At 36.0% G+C, this 18,011-nt stretch overlaps 1 protein-coding gene and 1 long non-coding RNA gene across 3 annotated transcripts in view; both read left to right on the forward strand.

Moving 5' to 3' along the window:
• Positions 1 to 18,011, forward strand: part of LOC141378793 (uncharacterized) — a 359,890-nt gene that overhangs the window by 106,808 nt on the left and 235,071 nt on the right. The window lies entirely within an intron of this gene.
• Positions 143 to 14,501, forward strand: p2ry2.1 (purinergic receptor P2Y2, tandem duplicate 1). Of its 2 annotated transcripts, none has more exons than XM_073930181.1 (2): positions 143 to 403; positions 13,428 to 14,501. In XM_073930181.1, the coding sequence occupies exon 2, from the start codon at positions 13,440 to 13,442 to the stop codon at positions 14,427 to 14,429; it is 990 nt and encodes a 329-aa protein (XP_073786282.1). In that variant the 5' UTR covers positions 143 to 403; positions 13,428 to 13,439; the 3' UTR covers positions 14,430 to 14,501. The 2 variants fall into 2 exon arrangements, with proteins under 2 accessions (XP_073786282.1, XP_700330.3); XM_695238.11 differs by lacking the exon at positions 143 to 403 and adding an exon at positions 4,293 to 4,370.

Below are 18,011 nucleotides of genomic sequence, written 5' to 3' on the forward strand. Positions count from 1 at the left end.
GTAAGGTGCAAAAATTATAACGATTTAAAATGAAAGTTATAGCATATTTGTTTGTGGCTGTACTGTGGACTCAAGTGATTCTTGAGTCCACAGTACAATAAGCACTTAACCATTCGTCCTTGCACGTTTTTGATCATGAGGAACATAAATTCAGTCAAGTGTGTCACATTGGTTGTATACGTGCAGATTCGGAGACTGACCACATAAAGTTAAGCTCAGGTTCATAACTCCACTGACTAGGGCTAATTATTAATACAGTATTGTGTGGAGAGTAAAACAGCAATCAAACACCAAGCCGTTCTTTCTTACTTTTGAGTCTCAGAGGAAAATGACAGACCTCCTGCAGGTCTGAAGAGGTGAAGATCTCATAGATGCACTCCACCTGACAGAAACAGAGGAACAGGTGAGTACAAAACATTTATTTATTGAGGAGTTTTGTCAGTAAGATGAATATTTGCACTGTAAAATGGATTGTAGGAAACCTAGCAATATGCTTCAAGTTGTATTTAAGCACACTCAAAAATGGTGTTTGCTTTTTGTCCAAACTACTTATTTAAAATGAGCTGAAACAACACAATTCTTGAGTTTTTAGGGACATCGTAATTGTTTTATGTTTAATCCACTTCAATTTGTAAAAACTAATAAGTTAACTTGGGGAGAGGCAGTGGCGCAGTAGGTAGTGCTGTCGCCCCACAGCAAGAAGGTTGCTGGTTTGAACCTCGGCTCAGTTGGCGTTTCTGTGTGGAGTTTGCATGTTCTCCCTGCCTTCGTGTGGGTTTGCTCCGGTTTCCCCCACAGTCCAAAGACATGCGGTACAGGTGAATTGGGCAGGCTAAATTGTCCGTAGTGTATGAGTGTGTGTGTGAATGTGTGTGGATGTTTCCCAGAGATGGGTTGTGGCTGGAAGGGCATCCGCTGCGTAAAAACTTGTTGGATAAGTTGGCGGTTCATTCCGCTGTGGCGACCCCAAATTGATAAACGGACTAAGCCGACAAGAAAATGAATGAATGAATAATAAGTTAACTTAATTTCCTTCATGTTGTCCCAGGACAAATCGATATAGTGGAACTCAGCATGTTTACAGTGCATTAAGATATTTTCATATATGACATTATTAAAAATTACATTTCTAGTTGTGGCAGCACGGTGACGCAGTGAGTAGCACAATCACCTCACCGCAAGAAGGTCGCTGGTTCGAGCCCAGCTAGGTCAGTTGGCATTTCTGTGTGGAGTTCGCATGTTCTCCCCGTGTTGGCGTGGGTTTCCTCAGGGTGCTCCAGGTTTTCCCCACAGTCCAAACACATGCACTAAAGTGAATTGGATAAACTGAACTGGCACTAGTGTATGTGTGAATGCAAGAGTGTATGGGTGTTTCCCGGTGTTGGGTTGTGGCTGGAAGGGCATCAGCTGTGTAAAACATATGCTGGATAAGTTGGCGGTTCATCCCACTGTGGCGACCCCTGATTAATAAAGGGACCCAGCCGCAGGAAAATGAGTGAATGGATTTCTAGTTGTAATAAACACAGTAAATATAAACACTCAAACAATGTCTTGTTCAAACTACTTGTTTAAAATGAGCTGAAACAACACAATTCTAAAGGTTTTTTGATGGGACAGCTTAATTATTTTATGTTCAATGCATTTAAATATCTAAAAACAATTAAGTTAACTTAACTGATTTGTGTTGGGGGCAGCACGGTGGCTCAGTGATTAGCACTGTCGCCTCACAACAATAAGGTCGCTGGTTTAAGCCGCGGCTGGGCCACTTGGCATTTTTGTGTGGAGTTTGCATGTTTTCCCCGTGTTGGCGTGGGTTTCCCCCCAAAGTCCAAACACATGCACTATAGGGGAATAGAATAAACTACATTGGCCATAGTGTATGATTGTGTGTGTTTGCCACTGTAGAATGAACCGCCAATTACTCTTATGTTTGTTATGGGGTGAATGCCTTTGCAGCTGCAGTTTTTTTATATTCTATTTATTATTTTTTTTCTATTTATTTTTTACATTTATTTAATAGTTTTATAACTATGTGAAGTTTTTAAATGAAAATTACGAATCGAAAAAAAAAAAACAAGCAACAGTATATACTGTATATGTTTAGATGTTACTGTGTGTATGTGTGTGTGTGTGTGTATGTGTATATATATATATATATATATATATATATATATATATATATATATATATATATATATATATATATATATATATATAAATGTTAGATATGACTACACATCTTGTATAATAGGAACACAACATTATTCTATGTTTTAAACAATGTTTATATTTAATATATGCTAAATTTTATAATTTGAATAAAATATTTTTTTGTAATAATTCTGGATGTTTATTAAACTTCTAATATGTTATTTTTTATGTAAAATGCTAGCCTGACTACATATTCATTCATTTATTTTACTTTGGCTTAGTCCCTTATTTATCAGGGGTTGCCACAGCAGAATGAACCACCAACTATTCCGTGCTTCAGTGCTTCCTACATTGAAATATGCTTGCGGCGGTAGCCAGATTGAAACACACTTTTTGCCCACATCACATAAATAGTTGACTATATGCGACAAACAACATTTTTTTTTATTGTTATCTGTTTTAAACTTTTTCTTTATAAAGCGTTAAAGTTAAAAAAGACTGCTGACATAAATATAAAAACAAACAAACACCATTTCTCTTTTATGCAATATAGGAGCAGTGTGCACCCACTGACAGGTAAAATATACTTCTCTCTATCTCTCATTCAAGTTTATTGGCATGCCATTTTGTACAGTATTGCCAAAGCATTTAAGCTATCAAATATGTAATATATTGACCATCAAATTAATAAAATATACAGCAAATGAGAAATACATGAGGAATAAAAACTCTATAAATATCTCTAAAAGTTATAATTACAAGAATAAAATGTGTAGATTTAAATAATACAAATGAGTTGATTACCCATTTCTAATAGTGTACTAATATTGTGCAGCCAGTTTAGATGTAATTTCATCCCCTCCGAGTATTTACTAAAGTTTTTCTGAGTCGTTTACATTAAATAATTAAATATTTAATGTCTCTCTCTCGCACCCGGAGGAAACCCACGTGGGGAGAGCATGCAAACTCTACACAGAAACACAGGGACCTTCTTGCTGAGTGGCAGCAGTGCCACTTTTAAGCCACCGTGCTCCTGTTTGACTGCATGTCTTGTAAAATAAGAACATAATATAATATACTGTATACAGCTGAAGTCAGAATTATTAGCCTCCCTGAATCCATAGCCCCCCCTGTTTATGTCTGTTTCTAATCATAATAGTTTTAATAACTCATCTCTAATAACTGATTTATTTTATCTTTGCCATGATGACAGTAAATAATATTTGACTAGATATTTTTCAAGACACTTCTATACAGCTTACAGTGACATTTAAAGGCTTAACTAGGTTAATTAGGTTAACTAGGCAGGTTAGGGTAATTAGGCAAGTTATTGTGTAATGATGGTTTGTTCTGTGGTATAGAAAAAAAAACTAGCTTAAAGAGGCTAATAATATTGTCCTTAAAATGGTGTTTAAAAAAATAAAAACTGCTTTTATTCTAGCCGAAATAAAACAAATAAGACTTTCTCCAGAAGAAAAAATATTATCAGACATACTGTGAAAATTTCCTTGCCCTGTTAAACATTATTTGGGAAATATATAAAAAAAAGAAATCAAAGGGTAACTGTATATAGCAAATCACATATTCTCCCTGAGCAGATGAATTTCAGGTTCTTGCTGTACTCTTAGCCAAGGCGTTAATTATTGATAATTAGCATACGCCTTTCTCCTTTGCCAGATGCTGCAGGGTTTTTGCCAAGGGCGCTCTTTTGGAAACGTTATAAATCAAAACAAGGACATTTTTCAGTTCTCAGTGCAGATAAATCAAACAATGAGCTTATTAAATGAACAGTTTGCCCAGAAATGAAAGCTCTGTGATCATTTAATTTCAAATCTACAATCATCTTTGTTCTGTAAAACATAAAAAAATTTGTAAACTAGCATGCTATCTTGTTATCATTTTGCAAGGACTTAAATTATGCATCATGAAAACGTAAACAAAAAGAGTAAAGCAACAAATGTGTACCCTGAAATATGATCTTCAGCTGTCACCTTAAAGGAACTGTTGTAAACCTCATGTTATTCGAGTCTCTCTGAATGAATGGCATATTATTGGCTGATGCCGTGGCCTATGAGAGCAGGCTCAGGCATGTAAACACACCCTCTGTGCAGACATACAGAATAAACTGGCAGAGGTAGAGCAGGTCTGTGTAGGTATGCAAACCGAGAGGACGCAAAAGTGCTGCTTAGACTCCTGAAGAAACCAATGAAAGTATCTATGTGAGTTACTTTAACTTTTACATGACTTTGAGATCATGCATAAGCTGTTTAACCTGTTGGAAAAGAAATTGAATTGAAAGCTGACAACACTAAGACTTCAAAATAGAACAAATGTAGTTACAAAACCCTCGGTGTTGTCGGATTTTTTTTGTCTGCTCTTGATCGAACACACATTTGAGATTGACATGCATGCTTTCGTTTGCATTTTTTTGCCGTAAACTTTCAGTGTGAAATGCATTGGGTTTTTATCATTTAATGATTATTTACTTTGCACAGTAAAGTGTTTCCTAAAACAGTTATTTTAAAATGTCAATCCAAAAATATAGCAACTAAATGATGCATTTGTAACACTCATAATCTGATTAACATATATATATATATATATATATATATATATATATATATATATATATATATATATATATATATATATATATATATACATATATGAATATATATATATATATATATATATATATATATATATATATATATATATATATATATATATATATATATATATATATATATATATATATATACACATACACACACACACACACATATATATATATATATATATATATATATATATATATATATACATACACACACACACACATATATACATACATATACATATATACACACACACAGACACACACACACACACACATACATGCATATATATATACACACATACATATATATATATATATATATATATATATATATATATATATATATATATATATACATACACATACACATACACATACACACACACACACACATATATATAAATATATACACACACACACACACACACACACACACACACACACACATATATATATATATATATATATATATATATATATATAAATATAAATATATATATATATATATATATATATATATATATATATATATACAAATGTCTGATTGCTTCATTCCAGTACTTTGAGTTATTTTAACTATTATTTGATGCATTTAAGGCCTTTTCAATAGCTTCCAGTGTGAAAAAAACAATTATTTTATTCATTAAATCCAAAGGAAAAGCACCTAAATTATGCATTAGTAATCTTTTTACTATATATCCTTCAAGATGTCTGATTGCTTCGTTCCAATAGTTGTGAATATCAATTACAATCCGATACAGATAACGTTTACAAGAATAACTGGAAGAAGTTCTGAGGAAATCCACAGTTCTCAGCTACTTTGTTTAGCTTCACTGATCCATATGCATTTCTTGCAGCAATGTAAGCACTGTAAGGGGTGTGTGACTATGCCAGAACTACCGTTTAGTGCTCATTTTCTGCCTTAGGCTCTGTAAAACAACTGTGAAACACTTGCAAACACTCAGTTAATAACAGAAGGTTACAGAAACTCTGGTGTACTAAAGCTAATACACGCTGATCTTTCACAGAATATGCCAAAATTCCTATTGTATGATTGCTTTATGATTTCTGGCCACCATATTTAGTGTTACGTTTAGATGTATGCATTGCTAGAATTGGGTTTCCATGTTTTTGTATTACACATTTTCAATATAGTCTAATAAATGTAATGCATTGCATGTTTGTTAGTGAGACAAACTTTTAAAAAATTGGTCACAAAATTTACAATAAGATGTTTATATTATATTATTTGAATATCTTATATTAATGCAGGTTACTGAATATTACTTGTTGCATGGCTATTAATATTGCATGTGCTGTTTAAGTGAAGGCTGCACAGTGGTGGAGTGGGTAGCACGTTCGCCTTACAGCAAGAAGGTTGCTGGTTTGAGCCTCGGCTGGTTTAGTTGGCATTTCTGTGTGGAGTTTACATGTTCTCCCCGATTTGGGGTGGGTTTCTTCCGGGTGCTTCGGTTTCCCCCACAAGTCCAAAGACATGCGGTACAAGTGAACTGGGTGGGCTAAAATTGTCCGTAGTCTATGTGTGTGAATGTGTGTGTATGGATGTTTTCCAGGGATGGGTTGCAGCTGGAAGGGCATCCGCTGCGTAAAACGTGTGCTGGATAAGTTGGCGGTTCATTCCACTGTGGTGACCCCAGATTAATAAAGGGACTAAACCGAAAAGAAAATGAATGAATGTTTAAATGAATGAATGCAATGATTATTATTACAATTAACCCTCTCAAGGGAGGCGTTGCAGATTTGCAACAGTTAAAAATTAACCTTATTACTCCAGATACATGTTGTATGAGTTTTTTTACTCAGAAGTACCACTGCAGTACTTGTTTGTCAATTTGCAGCAAACAGTTTCCCCACATGCTCACCAGATGACACACACAAAAAAAAGTTTCTTGGAGTACCACATGACAAGTGACTTGGAAACATGACCTACTCAATGAGGATTTGAGACATTGGATTTGGATCCCATATTGTTTTTGTTGTTGTTCTGCCACAGAAAAGCAATTTGTTACATTGTTTGAAAAGTTGTATATAAAAAGTTATTGTTCATATCATATTCAGTCGTCAGTGTCTAATTACCACACTGGGCCAATGTTGCAAATCTGCAACATCCCAGAACGCCTTGCATGTGAAGGTCTCTCTAAAAAAAAAAAAAGCCAGGAATCTATTGTACTACCCCATATGATAAATTTCCTCAAATATCAGATTTTTTCCTGTTTCTAAAACTTAATTTGAGCCTGTTAACCAATTTATTAAGCTTCTCAATAAGTGAAGTTTTTTTTATAAACTAATTTCGAGAGGATCACGTGCTTATTAATGCTTATTAACTGCATTATTCAGTTTATGATTGACCAATCAGACGATTCCTAAGTACCTCAAGTTCCATATGACAGCCATCTTCATTTTAAAGAATCCCCCCTTCCACCCCTACCTCCTCCTCCTTTCCTAGATGGGTGGCACGGTGGCCCAGTGGTTAGCACTGTTGCCTCACAGCAAGAACGTCACTGGTTCTAGTCCATACCAAGCCAGCCGACGTTTCTGTGTGGAGTTTACATGTTCTCCCCGTGCTCACGTGGGATTCCTCCGGTTTCCTCCCATCGTCAAAAAACATGCAACCTAAGTTAATTGACTAATCCAAATCGGCATCATAGACATCACAGCAAAATCCTCTGAGTAAAATTTACTCAGTCTAGATCAGTGGTTCTCAAACTTTTTTTCTCAAGTACCACCTCAGAAAAAAAAAAATGTGTCTCTCCAAGTACCACTAAAATGAGCAGTATTGAAATACAGAAGCGTAGTAGGCCCAGTAAAGCAGCAACAACTCTGCACAGCTAAAAAAACGTGGCAGATTACCTCAGAAGTATAGTCTATATGTCATGTATGGCATATTATATACATCATTTTTGATAAATTTTGAAATATATGTAGCACATATACATGACATATTTTATTCCTCCGTGTACCACTAGAAGGCAACTTGCGTACCACAGTTTAAAAACCACTGGTCTAGATAGTATTCCCTCTCTAAATTGAGTTAATGTTACTCAAGTTAATGAGATAATGAAATGATTAATTAGGTGATGATTGGGGACTGATTATAAACACCTGCTAATACAAATCAGAAACACAGAAGAGACATAGAAAAAATACTACTGACTTTAGTCACAGCCTTAGATGAAATCAGCTGAAATATAATACATTGAATCTCTCAAAATTTCAGCAGAGGATCAACTTGATCAATGAGCAACTCCACAAACAGCAGCTTTACTAACCTGTTTGCCTTATTAAAAAAAGGGAACAAATTCTTTCTGAACTGAGTAAATTTCACACAGAAGATTTTGCTGTGTAGTAAATGGTCATCTCTTAAGAGCAATCACTATCTGTTCATTAGCTACTACAGCAGGGGAGTTCTCCATATCTACCTGAGCTCAAACTCCCCTCTCGCCTTGCAAACGGGAGGGAGCCCCGGGCTCGAGCATCTTATGAGCTTAGGGCTTTCTCCCGGGACAGCATGCCGAACAAGCTTTATAAACAATCATCAGCTCAGTGTGAACATTTTGAAAATATCCTTACCTTAAATGCATTTAAATAAAATCAAATGCATGCAAATGGTTATTAATAAACCATGACTGTGGGAATAAACTATGAGTGTGGAAAAAGATGAATCAAGTCATTCCTTACAGCCTTAAAAGAATAGTTATCCAAAAAAAAAAAAAAAAATTCTGCAATCATTTACTCCCCTTCACTTCTTCAAAACCTATTTGAGTTTCTTTCGATGAACACAACAGAAGATAATTTGAAGAATGCTGATTACTGGGAGTTACTAGTAATTCTTTTCCTCACTATTTTCTACCTGGCAGTCTTCAAAATATCCTCTTTTGTGTTCAATAGATACTGATAATAAATACACTGATAGAGTAAATGATGACATGTATTTTTGGCTCTACTATTTCTTTAACCAAGTGGTTCCCAACATTTTTTCCCCCAGGAGAAGCGACCCTTATTTTTATGTTTTTAAACCACAGTGATTAAGTTTTATTTATTTATTTTTTTTTACTTTTTATTTAAGATTTTTTAATATATTTTTTTACAAAACAACCCGTTCCCCAACAATTTAACCCCTTACAGATGAGGGGATACATGAAAAAGTAATAATGAAATTAGATTTTTTAAAAATCAATTAAAAGAAAATAATAAAATTGAATAAAAATAAATAGAAGGTATTGCCATCATAATTACTTTACAGGGGATGCATTTGTACATTAAGTTACGTTGTGATGCATTGTAGCTGTAGTGATAATAGGTTAAGTAACCTCTAAATATACAGTTGAAGTCAGACGTTTTAGCCCCCCTTTGAATTAGTTTTTCTTTTCTTTAATATTTTCCAAATGATGTTTAACAGAGCAAGGAAATTTTCACAGTATGTCTGATAATACTATGTCTGGAGAAAGTCTTATTTGGTTTATTTCGGGAAAAACAATTTTTTTATACATTTAAAAAAAAAAACATTTTAAGGCCAAACTTATTAGCCCCTTTAAGCTGACTTTTTTTTCATGAGTCTCCAGAACAAACCAGTGTTACAATAACTTGCCTAATTACCCTAACCTGCGTAGTTAACCTAATTAACCTAGTTAAGCCTTTAAATGTCACTTTAAGCTGTATAGAAGTGTCCGGAAAAATTTCTAGTCAAATACTATTTACTGTCATCATGGCAAAGATAAAATAAATCAGTTATTAGAGATGAGTTATTAAAACTATTGTTTAGAAATGTGTTGAGAAAATCTGCTCTCTTTTAAACAGAAAACCGGGAAAAAATAAACAGGGGGGCTAATAATTCTGACTTCAACTGTACGTTGTCTTGCATTGTAGTTGTAGTGATGATAGGTTAAGTATTACCTCTAAATATACATTTCTAAATATGTCGTAATACTTTTCCACTCCTTTAGAAAAATATCAGTCTTTATTTGTAGACATGCAGTTATTTTTTTCCATTACATAGACCTGTTTATGTCTCTGAATCCACTGAGAACTTTCTTCCATCCAATGTACTGTTATCTTTTTTTTTTTTTTGCAACCAGTAATAATATCCTAGTGGTTACGTTTTAAACATGAAATAACTGCGTAAATATTGAATTAATAACACTGTCAATGATGGGCAGATTTTAAATTAACAAAAAATGTTTGATTGACCCTACTATTATTTATTATGACTTCAGGTTATGAAAGGAAAAAAAAATTGAAAATTGCTTAATGTGTTGTCAGGAACACGATTTAACCAAATTAATTTGCTTACAAATGTAAAGGGTTACATTAATGTCTTTTTTAGGCTTGCTTCCCGTGCTCCCGTTTACTTGCGCAAAGCAACCGTGCCTAGAGGAAGCGCAACTGGTGCGATAGGTTTCCTTTGAAATAAACTGGACAAAGAGCGATGATCGTGCACCCACAGTCCTGCTGCTTTCAAGAGCTCAAGATTAAAAATACACATCTTAATACACAAATACACATATTAATATAAAGTGTTCTTTTTTTAGGCTTGCTTTAATCTTAAAGTGGACCAGGGCTTTACATTAACACCTGAAAACCCCCAAAATGCAAGTAGATTTCAGCTCTGGCAGGTTAGACAGACACCTCCACTAGCCACTTTGGCTGGTTGGAAATCATTTTAAAATTGTAGTTTTCTTAAATGAAGGGTTCGACAATAAGCATGGCCCAATATTCGTGCAAATGTGATATAAGAATCCTGAAGCAAGCAGCACTACTGACAAAAATAACTGTTCGCGCGAGCAAAAGAATGGTGAATACAGCATGATCAACAGCTAATGTGGAGCGCGCAACTGATAAAAAGCGCACGTGTGCTCCCGTTTTCTTGCGTAAAGCAACCGTGCCTAGAGGAAGCACAACTGGTGCGATAGGTTTCCTTTGAAATACACTGAACAAAGAGCGATGATCGTGCACCCACAGTCCTGCTGCTTTCAAGAGCTCAAGATCAAAAATACACATCTTTTTTTGTAAGCAGTAGTGGTCACTGCTTTCATTTCAATTATTCTAAGAAGAGATTATTATTAGGCCGAACATTAACCGTGTGCAAGTGAACATCCTTTCATTATCAAACATGGTATGTTTTACCTGCTTTCTCTTGCTTACAGTTATTTTGTTAATATGCTTTAATTTTGATTTATTTACAATAACACTGCTTTAATGGGAGATTGCTCCCCGTTTATGTGTAGTTAACTGCTGATCTGGGATTTTAGCCAGGACAGATTACTGTGCATATTTTAGATACATTACATTAACTATTTTTTAGATGTCTGGATTTGGATCCAGATGTTTTTTTATTTTTTTTTTTTACTTTTTATTTTTTTTTTATTTTATTGAATTAAAAAGTGCATTGTGGCTAAGAAATACTTATCTGGTGGGGTCAGAGATAATTTTGATAGAACCTTAATTTTAAGCCCTGAAAAGTCCTGTGAAATAAAAAACTGATTGCATTGCGACACAACCCATTTGCTCATGCACACTGAGCGAGCTAATACACAATACACACAAGAAGTCAAATGAATGAGAAGGCATGTGGACATAACAACATCTAAATCAAGTCATTTAGCATGTCAAAGTCAAATTTAAGCAAAATATATTTCCCCAACAAGAAAAGTGTGGCTAGTGAAAATGGCGAGTGGCTAGTAATGTTGGAAAACTACTAGCCACAGAGGCTGGGGATCAAAAATAATGAAGGGCACCTATTATTCTCCATTATACAAGACATAAAATAAGTATCAGATGTCCGAGTGTGCATGTGACATTTTAGCTCAAAATGCCCCATAAATAATGTAAATTTTTAATCAAAAAAAGTTATAAATAACTTTTTGAAACAGACTCCTTTAGGCTTAGATTGCAATTGTGTCTTTTTGGTGACTGTCGCTTTAAATTTAAATGAAAATTTGCTTTAAATTCTCAAAAGAGGGTGGAGCTACATGCCTGTGTGTTAGCCAGTGGTGGAAAGAGTACTGAAAAATCATACTTAAGTAAAAGTACCATTACTTGCACAAAAATGTAGTGCGAGTAGAGTAAAAGTATCTGTTGTAAATATTACTCAAAGTATGAGTAAAAAGTAGGCATTTTAAAAGTACTCAAGAGTAGCGAGTATTGAATATTACACCATAAAAAGTTGTTTTGCATTTACATGCAGTTTATGCAGTGATGTGTAAACGTAACATTCTGTAGTGCATTTAGTAATCTTCCTATATTGGTTTGTTCCTTCTAACTTTTTTCCATTGTTTGTTTGCTCTCTCCTTCATTCTTTAATTTGTTTGTTCCTTCATTCATTCTGTCCTTCCTTCGTTCCTCCCTTCATTTGTTCACTCATTCATATTTTTGTTCCTCCCTTCATTAGGTCCTTTGTTCGTTCCTTTCTTAGTTTGTTCAGTTCTTCCTTGAATCTTTACTTCATTCATTTGGTCTTTTGTTCGTTCGTTCATTTTTATTTTTGTTCCTTTCTTCATTAGGCCCCTTGTTTTTTCCTTCCTTTATTCATTTGTTCATTCCGTCCTTCATTTCTTTGGTCCTTCCTCCCTTCATTTGTTCGCTCATTCATTCGTTCTTCCATTTATAATTTTGTTCTTTTCTTCATTAGGCCCCTTGTTCTTTCCTTCCTTTATTCATTCCTTCCTTCATTTCTTTGGTCCTTCCTCCATTTGTTTGTTCGCTCATTCATTCGTTCTTCCATTCATAATTTTGTTCCTTCCCTCATTAGGTCCTTTGTTCGTTCCTTCCTTAGTTGGTTCAGTCCTTCCTTGAATCCTTCCTTCCTTCATTAGTTCAGTCCTTCCTTCGTTTGGTCCTTTCTTCCATTTTTCTTTCGTTCCATTTAGTGATTGTTTAAGGAGGCTGTTTGGTGATTTCAGTCATCATACAGTCGACATCCTTTTTTTTTTTTTTTTTTTTACAGTCGACATCTATTTTCTCATCAGAGACATCCAGCCTATTAAAACTTCTTGGACATTTTTAATGCTTCTAAAAGGTTTGCTGCATTTATAAAGCGCCCATGTGTTGATGTTGTTCAGTATCATGTGATTTACTTTCTATGTGCGATTTGATTGGACAGGAATCACAGGTCTGATTTTTCTACTTTAGCCAATCACCAAAGACAAGACAGAAATAAAGTAGTGACTGCAGGCTGAAGGAAAGTACAGATACAGCACTAAAAATGTACTCAAGGAAGAGTAAAAGTAGACATTTTTAAAACTACTTATTTTTGAGAAAAACTACTCAATTACTGTTATTTGGGTATTTGTAATCAGTTACTTTACACCACTGGTGTTAGCATAGCAGCAGATTCAAAAACAAGACTAACATCCTATGCTAATGAGGGAGATTGTCACTAGTGGGCGGGGCTTTCCCTCTCTGATGACATGTACAAAGGGAGAATGTCAATCAAAGTATTTCTTTACATCAAGTGTGATTATAAAAACATAAATTAATAATTTTTCTACCATTAGAAGCTGGTTATATTCACACACTGCTGCTGCACAACTGTGTTTCAACCCCTTATAAAAGTGATTTGTGCATAATAGATCCCGTTTAACTCATACCTCATTGCTTACATTGATATGACTGATTTAATTGCATTTGTCTTCTGCAGATCTGGATCACGATGGCCACATTCAACAACACTACCATCGCCAATGCCAGCGATCTGTACTCCTGTATATTCGATGAGACTTTCAAGTACATTCTCCTCCCGGTGAGCTACAGTCTGGTGTTCGTGTTCGGCCTGGGACTGAACATCACCGCCATGTACGTCATCTTATTTCGAACCAAACAGTGGAAGCCCAACACCATCTACATGATCAATCTCAACGCCTGTGACACGCTCTACATCCTCACTCTTCCGTTTTTAATCTACTACTACGCCGATGAGAACGCATGGCCGTTTGGTGAACTGATGTGTAAATTAATCCGCTTTCTCTTCTACACAAACCTCTACGGAAGCATCCTGTTCCTCAGCTGCATCAGCGTGCACAGATTCATAGGCGTCTGCCATCCGGTGCGGTCTTTGTCCTGGACGAATGCCCGTCGTGCTCGTTTCATCTCGTTGTGCATTTGGGCAACGATGCTCATCTTCCAAGCCCCGATCCTTTATTTCTCCAGGATGAAAAGCGATACGATGGTTTGCTATGACACGACAAGCAAGGAGCTCTTCAATGATTTTCTGGTCTACAGCTCGGTGGTGATGCTCCTGCTCTTTGTCCTGCCGTTTGGGGTCGTGTTAGTCTGCAACGCGATGATGGTTAAGAAACTTCGTGAGCCAGGTGTTGGCGATGGTCCAATGTCGCAGAAATCCAAGCAGAAGTCGGTGAAGATGATTATAATTGTGCTTGTGGCGTTCATGCTGTGCTTCTTGCCTTTCCATGTGAACCGCAGTATATACTACGGCTTTCGCTACCTGGATAAACAGGTGAGCTGCTCGATGTTGGAGATCGCCAGCATGGCCTATAAGATCACTCGACCTCTGGCAAGCGCCAACAGCTGCATTGACCCCATCCTCTACTTCATGGCAGGACAGGGCTTCAAAAGCAGCATCAAGAGGAATAAATCACCAGTAGGAAGATCTGGAAAGAAACCACCTTCAACCTCTTTATAATAAGCAGAAAGTCAATTCGAAGACTACTTACTCAGGGATGTGACCCAAGGTCAAAGACTGCCGCTAAAGGAGAAAAAAAAAAAAAAAAAAAAAAAAAATATATATATATATATATATATATATATATATATATATATATATATATATATATATATATATATATAAAATAATAAATATATATATATATATATATATATATAAATAAATATATATATATATATATATATATATATAAATATATATATATATATATATATAAATATATATATATATATATATATATATATATATATATATATATATATATATATATATATATATATATATATATTTTTTTTTTTAGCTTAGCTAGTTTTGGGGTGATTTTATTAATATTTGGACTTTTCGAACCATCATATATAAGATTTTAAAGGTGCAGTCACGTTTACCATTGCTTTCACATGCTACGTCTATTTGTTTAAATGGGAATGCCTGACATCCGGAGTTCTGTGTGAGGATGAATATGCTACTCATGCAGATTTAAAGCATTTAAATTGTCTGGTTTGAAGACAAAAATGCTTTCCAATCAACAGTAGAGTGAACTTTTACTGCCCTCATGCAAAACTTTTGTGCATGCAAAATACAATGACTCCAAATTTCACTGAACGGCAAAATCTGTGTGGGGTGGTTTTTCACCCTCAATTGGGCAGTTGTGTAACTTTGAGTTATGATGACTGGATTTTGCTCTTAAAATTGTAAGGGGAACTATCTGACCTCACATTCATGACCTCACAGTCATGTCCTCGAAATTTCACTAACCACAAAACCTGTGTGAGGAAATGGTATTATTATGCAAAACGTTTGATCGGCCAAATTTGGGACCCTGAGCCACAAAACCAGTCATAAGAGTCGATCTTATGAAATTTATATGTGTACGTCACATAAAATATAAAGGAGACACGGTGTATCAGTGGTTAGAACTGTTGCCTCACAGCAAGAAGGTTGCTGGTTCAAGTCCTGGCTGGGTCAGTTGGCATTTCTGTGTGGAGTTTGCATGTTCTCCCCGTGTTGGCGTGGGTTTCCTTCGGGTTTCCCCCACAGTCCAAACACATGCGCTATAGGTGAGTTGGGTAAACAAAACTGACTGTGTGAGAGTGTATGCATGACTCCACAGTCATTCCGCTGTGGTGATCTCTATTAAATGAAGGGACTAAGCCGAATGAATGAAAGACGAATAGATGCGCTTTTAATGGCATGAAGGCTTTTAATAGGGAACATCTTGTTGTTGCATAAAGAAAAGGACTTCATGATCCCTCTAAAGGACATTTTACTGAATGTGAAGGACGTGTCTTCATATATCTGCTCTTTGACCCAACAATATGCTGCTCTCTACTCGTGCTGGATAATTAATGCAGTGAGGGTGAAGGTACCAAACTCTGCTTTTGTTAAGGATCCTTACAAAGTGCCATTGTCTTTGAAGATCCGTGGGAATATATAGGCCAATAAAGTTTTGAAAAGAGGTGTGTCTGGACGGTTAGTGCCAGAATAAAACAGCATTTACGATAATTGACTAGACATTGGTTCGGTTCCAGAATATTGTCAGGAGTGACATGAGAACTGCTTTGACAAGTCTTCAGTGAAAGACGACATCAAATATCACATATTATGACAGTCGAAACATCTTTGTAGAAAATATTTGTTATTTAAAAGGGTTTGTATTTTGTGATTGCTTTTTATTTACAGTTATGAACTGGATTTTGAGACCCTGATCTCTGCTTTGTCAGGTGTATTTTTTTGTTTAGTAGTTAAACAATATAAGAAATAATATACAGATAGTTAAGTCTAAAATTAAGTACAATATTAATTAAATTGAGGGCGAGGCAGTGGCGCAGTAAGTAGTGCTGTCGCCTCACAGCAAGAAGGTCGCTGGGTCGCTGGTTCGAACCTCGGCTTAGTTGGCGTTTCTGTGTGGAGTTTGCATGTTCTCCCTGCCTTCGCGTGGGTTTCCTCCGGGTGCTCCGGTTTCCCCCACAGTCCAAAGACATGCGGTACAGGTGAATTGGGTAGGCTAAATTGTCCGTAGTGTATGAGTGTGTGTGTGAATGTGTGTGTGGATGTTTCCTAGGGATGGATTGTGGCGGGAAGGGCATCCGCTGCGTAAAACCTTGCTGGATAAGTTAGTGGTTCATCCCGCTGTGGCGACCCCTGATTAATAAAGGGACTAAGCCGACAAGTAAATGAATGAATGAATGAATTAAATTGAAGAGAATTTAATAAAATTAGAGATCAATTATTGTCAGTTTATTACCAGGTTATTGTATCATAATTTACAACCCTATCTCAGACAATATGTCAAACTTTTAGATATGTTTACAAATATCTGGGTGATCTGTTGGGTTTGTATTCAGTGAGCATATCTGTAATGCATTGAGGTCCTAGACCATTTAGAGATTTATAGACCAGTAATAATACTTTAAAATCTATTCTGAATTTAACTGGGAGCCAGTGTAACCCCCTGAGTACAGGTGTGATGTGCTCTGATCTTCTGGTTCTGCTCAGAATCCTGGCCGCAGCGTTCTGGATGAGCTGCAATTGTCTGACTGTCTTTTTAGGAAGACCAGTGAGGAGGCCGTTACAGTAATCCACCCTACTGCTGATAAAAGCCTGAACAAGTTTCTCTAAGTCTTCACTAGAAACAAAGCATCTGATTCTTGCTGTTTTTGAGATGATAGTATGCTGATTTACTGACTGCTTTGACATGACTATTGAAACTCAGATCTGACTAAAGAGCCACACCAAGATTCTTGGCCTTATTTTTTGATGTTTGACCTTTAGTGCCAAGGTATGCATTTACCTTATGAACCTCATCTCTGTTCCCAAATGCAATGACTTCAGTTTTCTCTTTGTTTAACTGAAGAAAGTTTTGGCACATCCAACTGTTCATTTCATCAGTGTATTGGCAGAGGGTGTCAATGGGGCTGTAGTCATTAGGCAGTAAGGCTAAGAGTGTCATCAGCATAGCTGATTTGGTTCTTTCTCCTTATTTGGCTCAGAGGGAGCATATAAAGGTTGAAAAGGAGAGGTGCAAGAATCGAGCCTTGTGGGACTCCACATCTCATGGGTGTCCACCTCGACCTATGGTCACCTATACTGACGTAGTAACCTCTCCCCTAAGGTAAGATCTGAACCATTTGAGGAGCGTGCCAGACAGGGGTGTAACCCTGGCCAAATTCCCTACATCAAGACCTTCCAATCATCCCCATCCACCAAATTGGCTCTATCACTGTCTCTCCATTCCACCTATAGCTGGTGTGTGGTGAGCGCACTGGCGCAGTTGTCCTGTGGCTGCCGTCGCATCATTAAAGTGGATGCTGCACACTGACGGTGGTGGGGTAAGAACCCACTCATGATTGTGAAGCGCTTTGGGTGTATGGCCATACACGATAAATGTGTTATATAAACATTACTTACTATTAAAAATTTCAATAAAAGTGACTTTTTCAAAATGTTCTACATTATTGGTTGATGGAGGAAAGATCGATGTCCCATAATGCAACTCAAAAGCATAAATCAATGAAAATCCATGATTAAAATAATACAGGA

This window comes from Danio rerio, chromosome 18 (assembly GCF_049306965.1).
Source record: "Danio rerio strain Tuebingen ecotype United States chromosome 18, GRCz12tu, whole genome shotgun sequence".
Lineage (NCBI taxonomy): Eukaryota > Metazoa > Chordata > Actinopteri > Cypriniformes > Danionidae > Danio > Danio rerio.

Bases quoted from the DNA above. Each gene is read 5' to 3' on its own strand.
- p2ry2.1 (XM_073930181.1), top strand. From the start codon at position 13,440: ATGGCCACATTCAACAACACTACCATCGCCAATGCCAGCGATCTGTAC.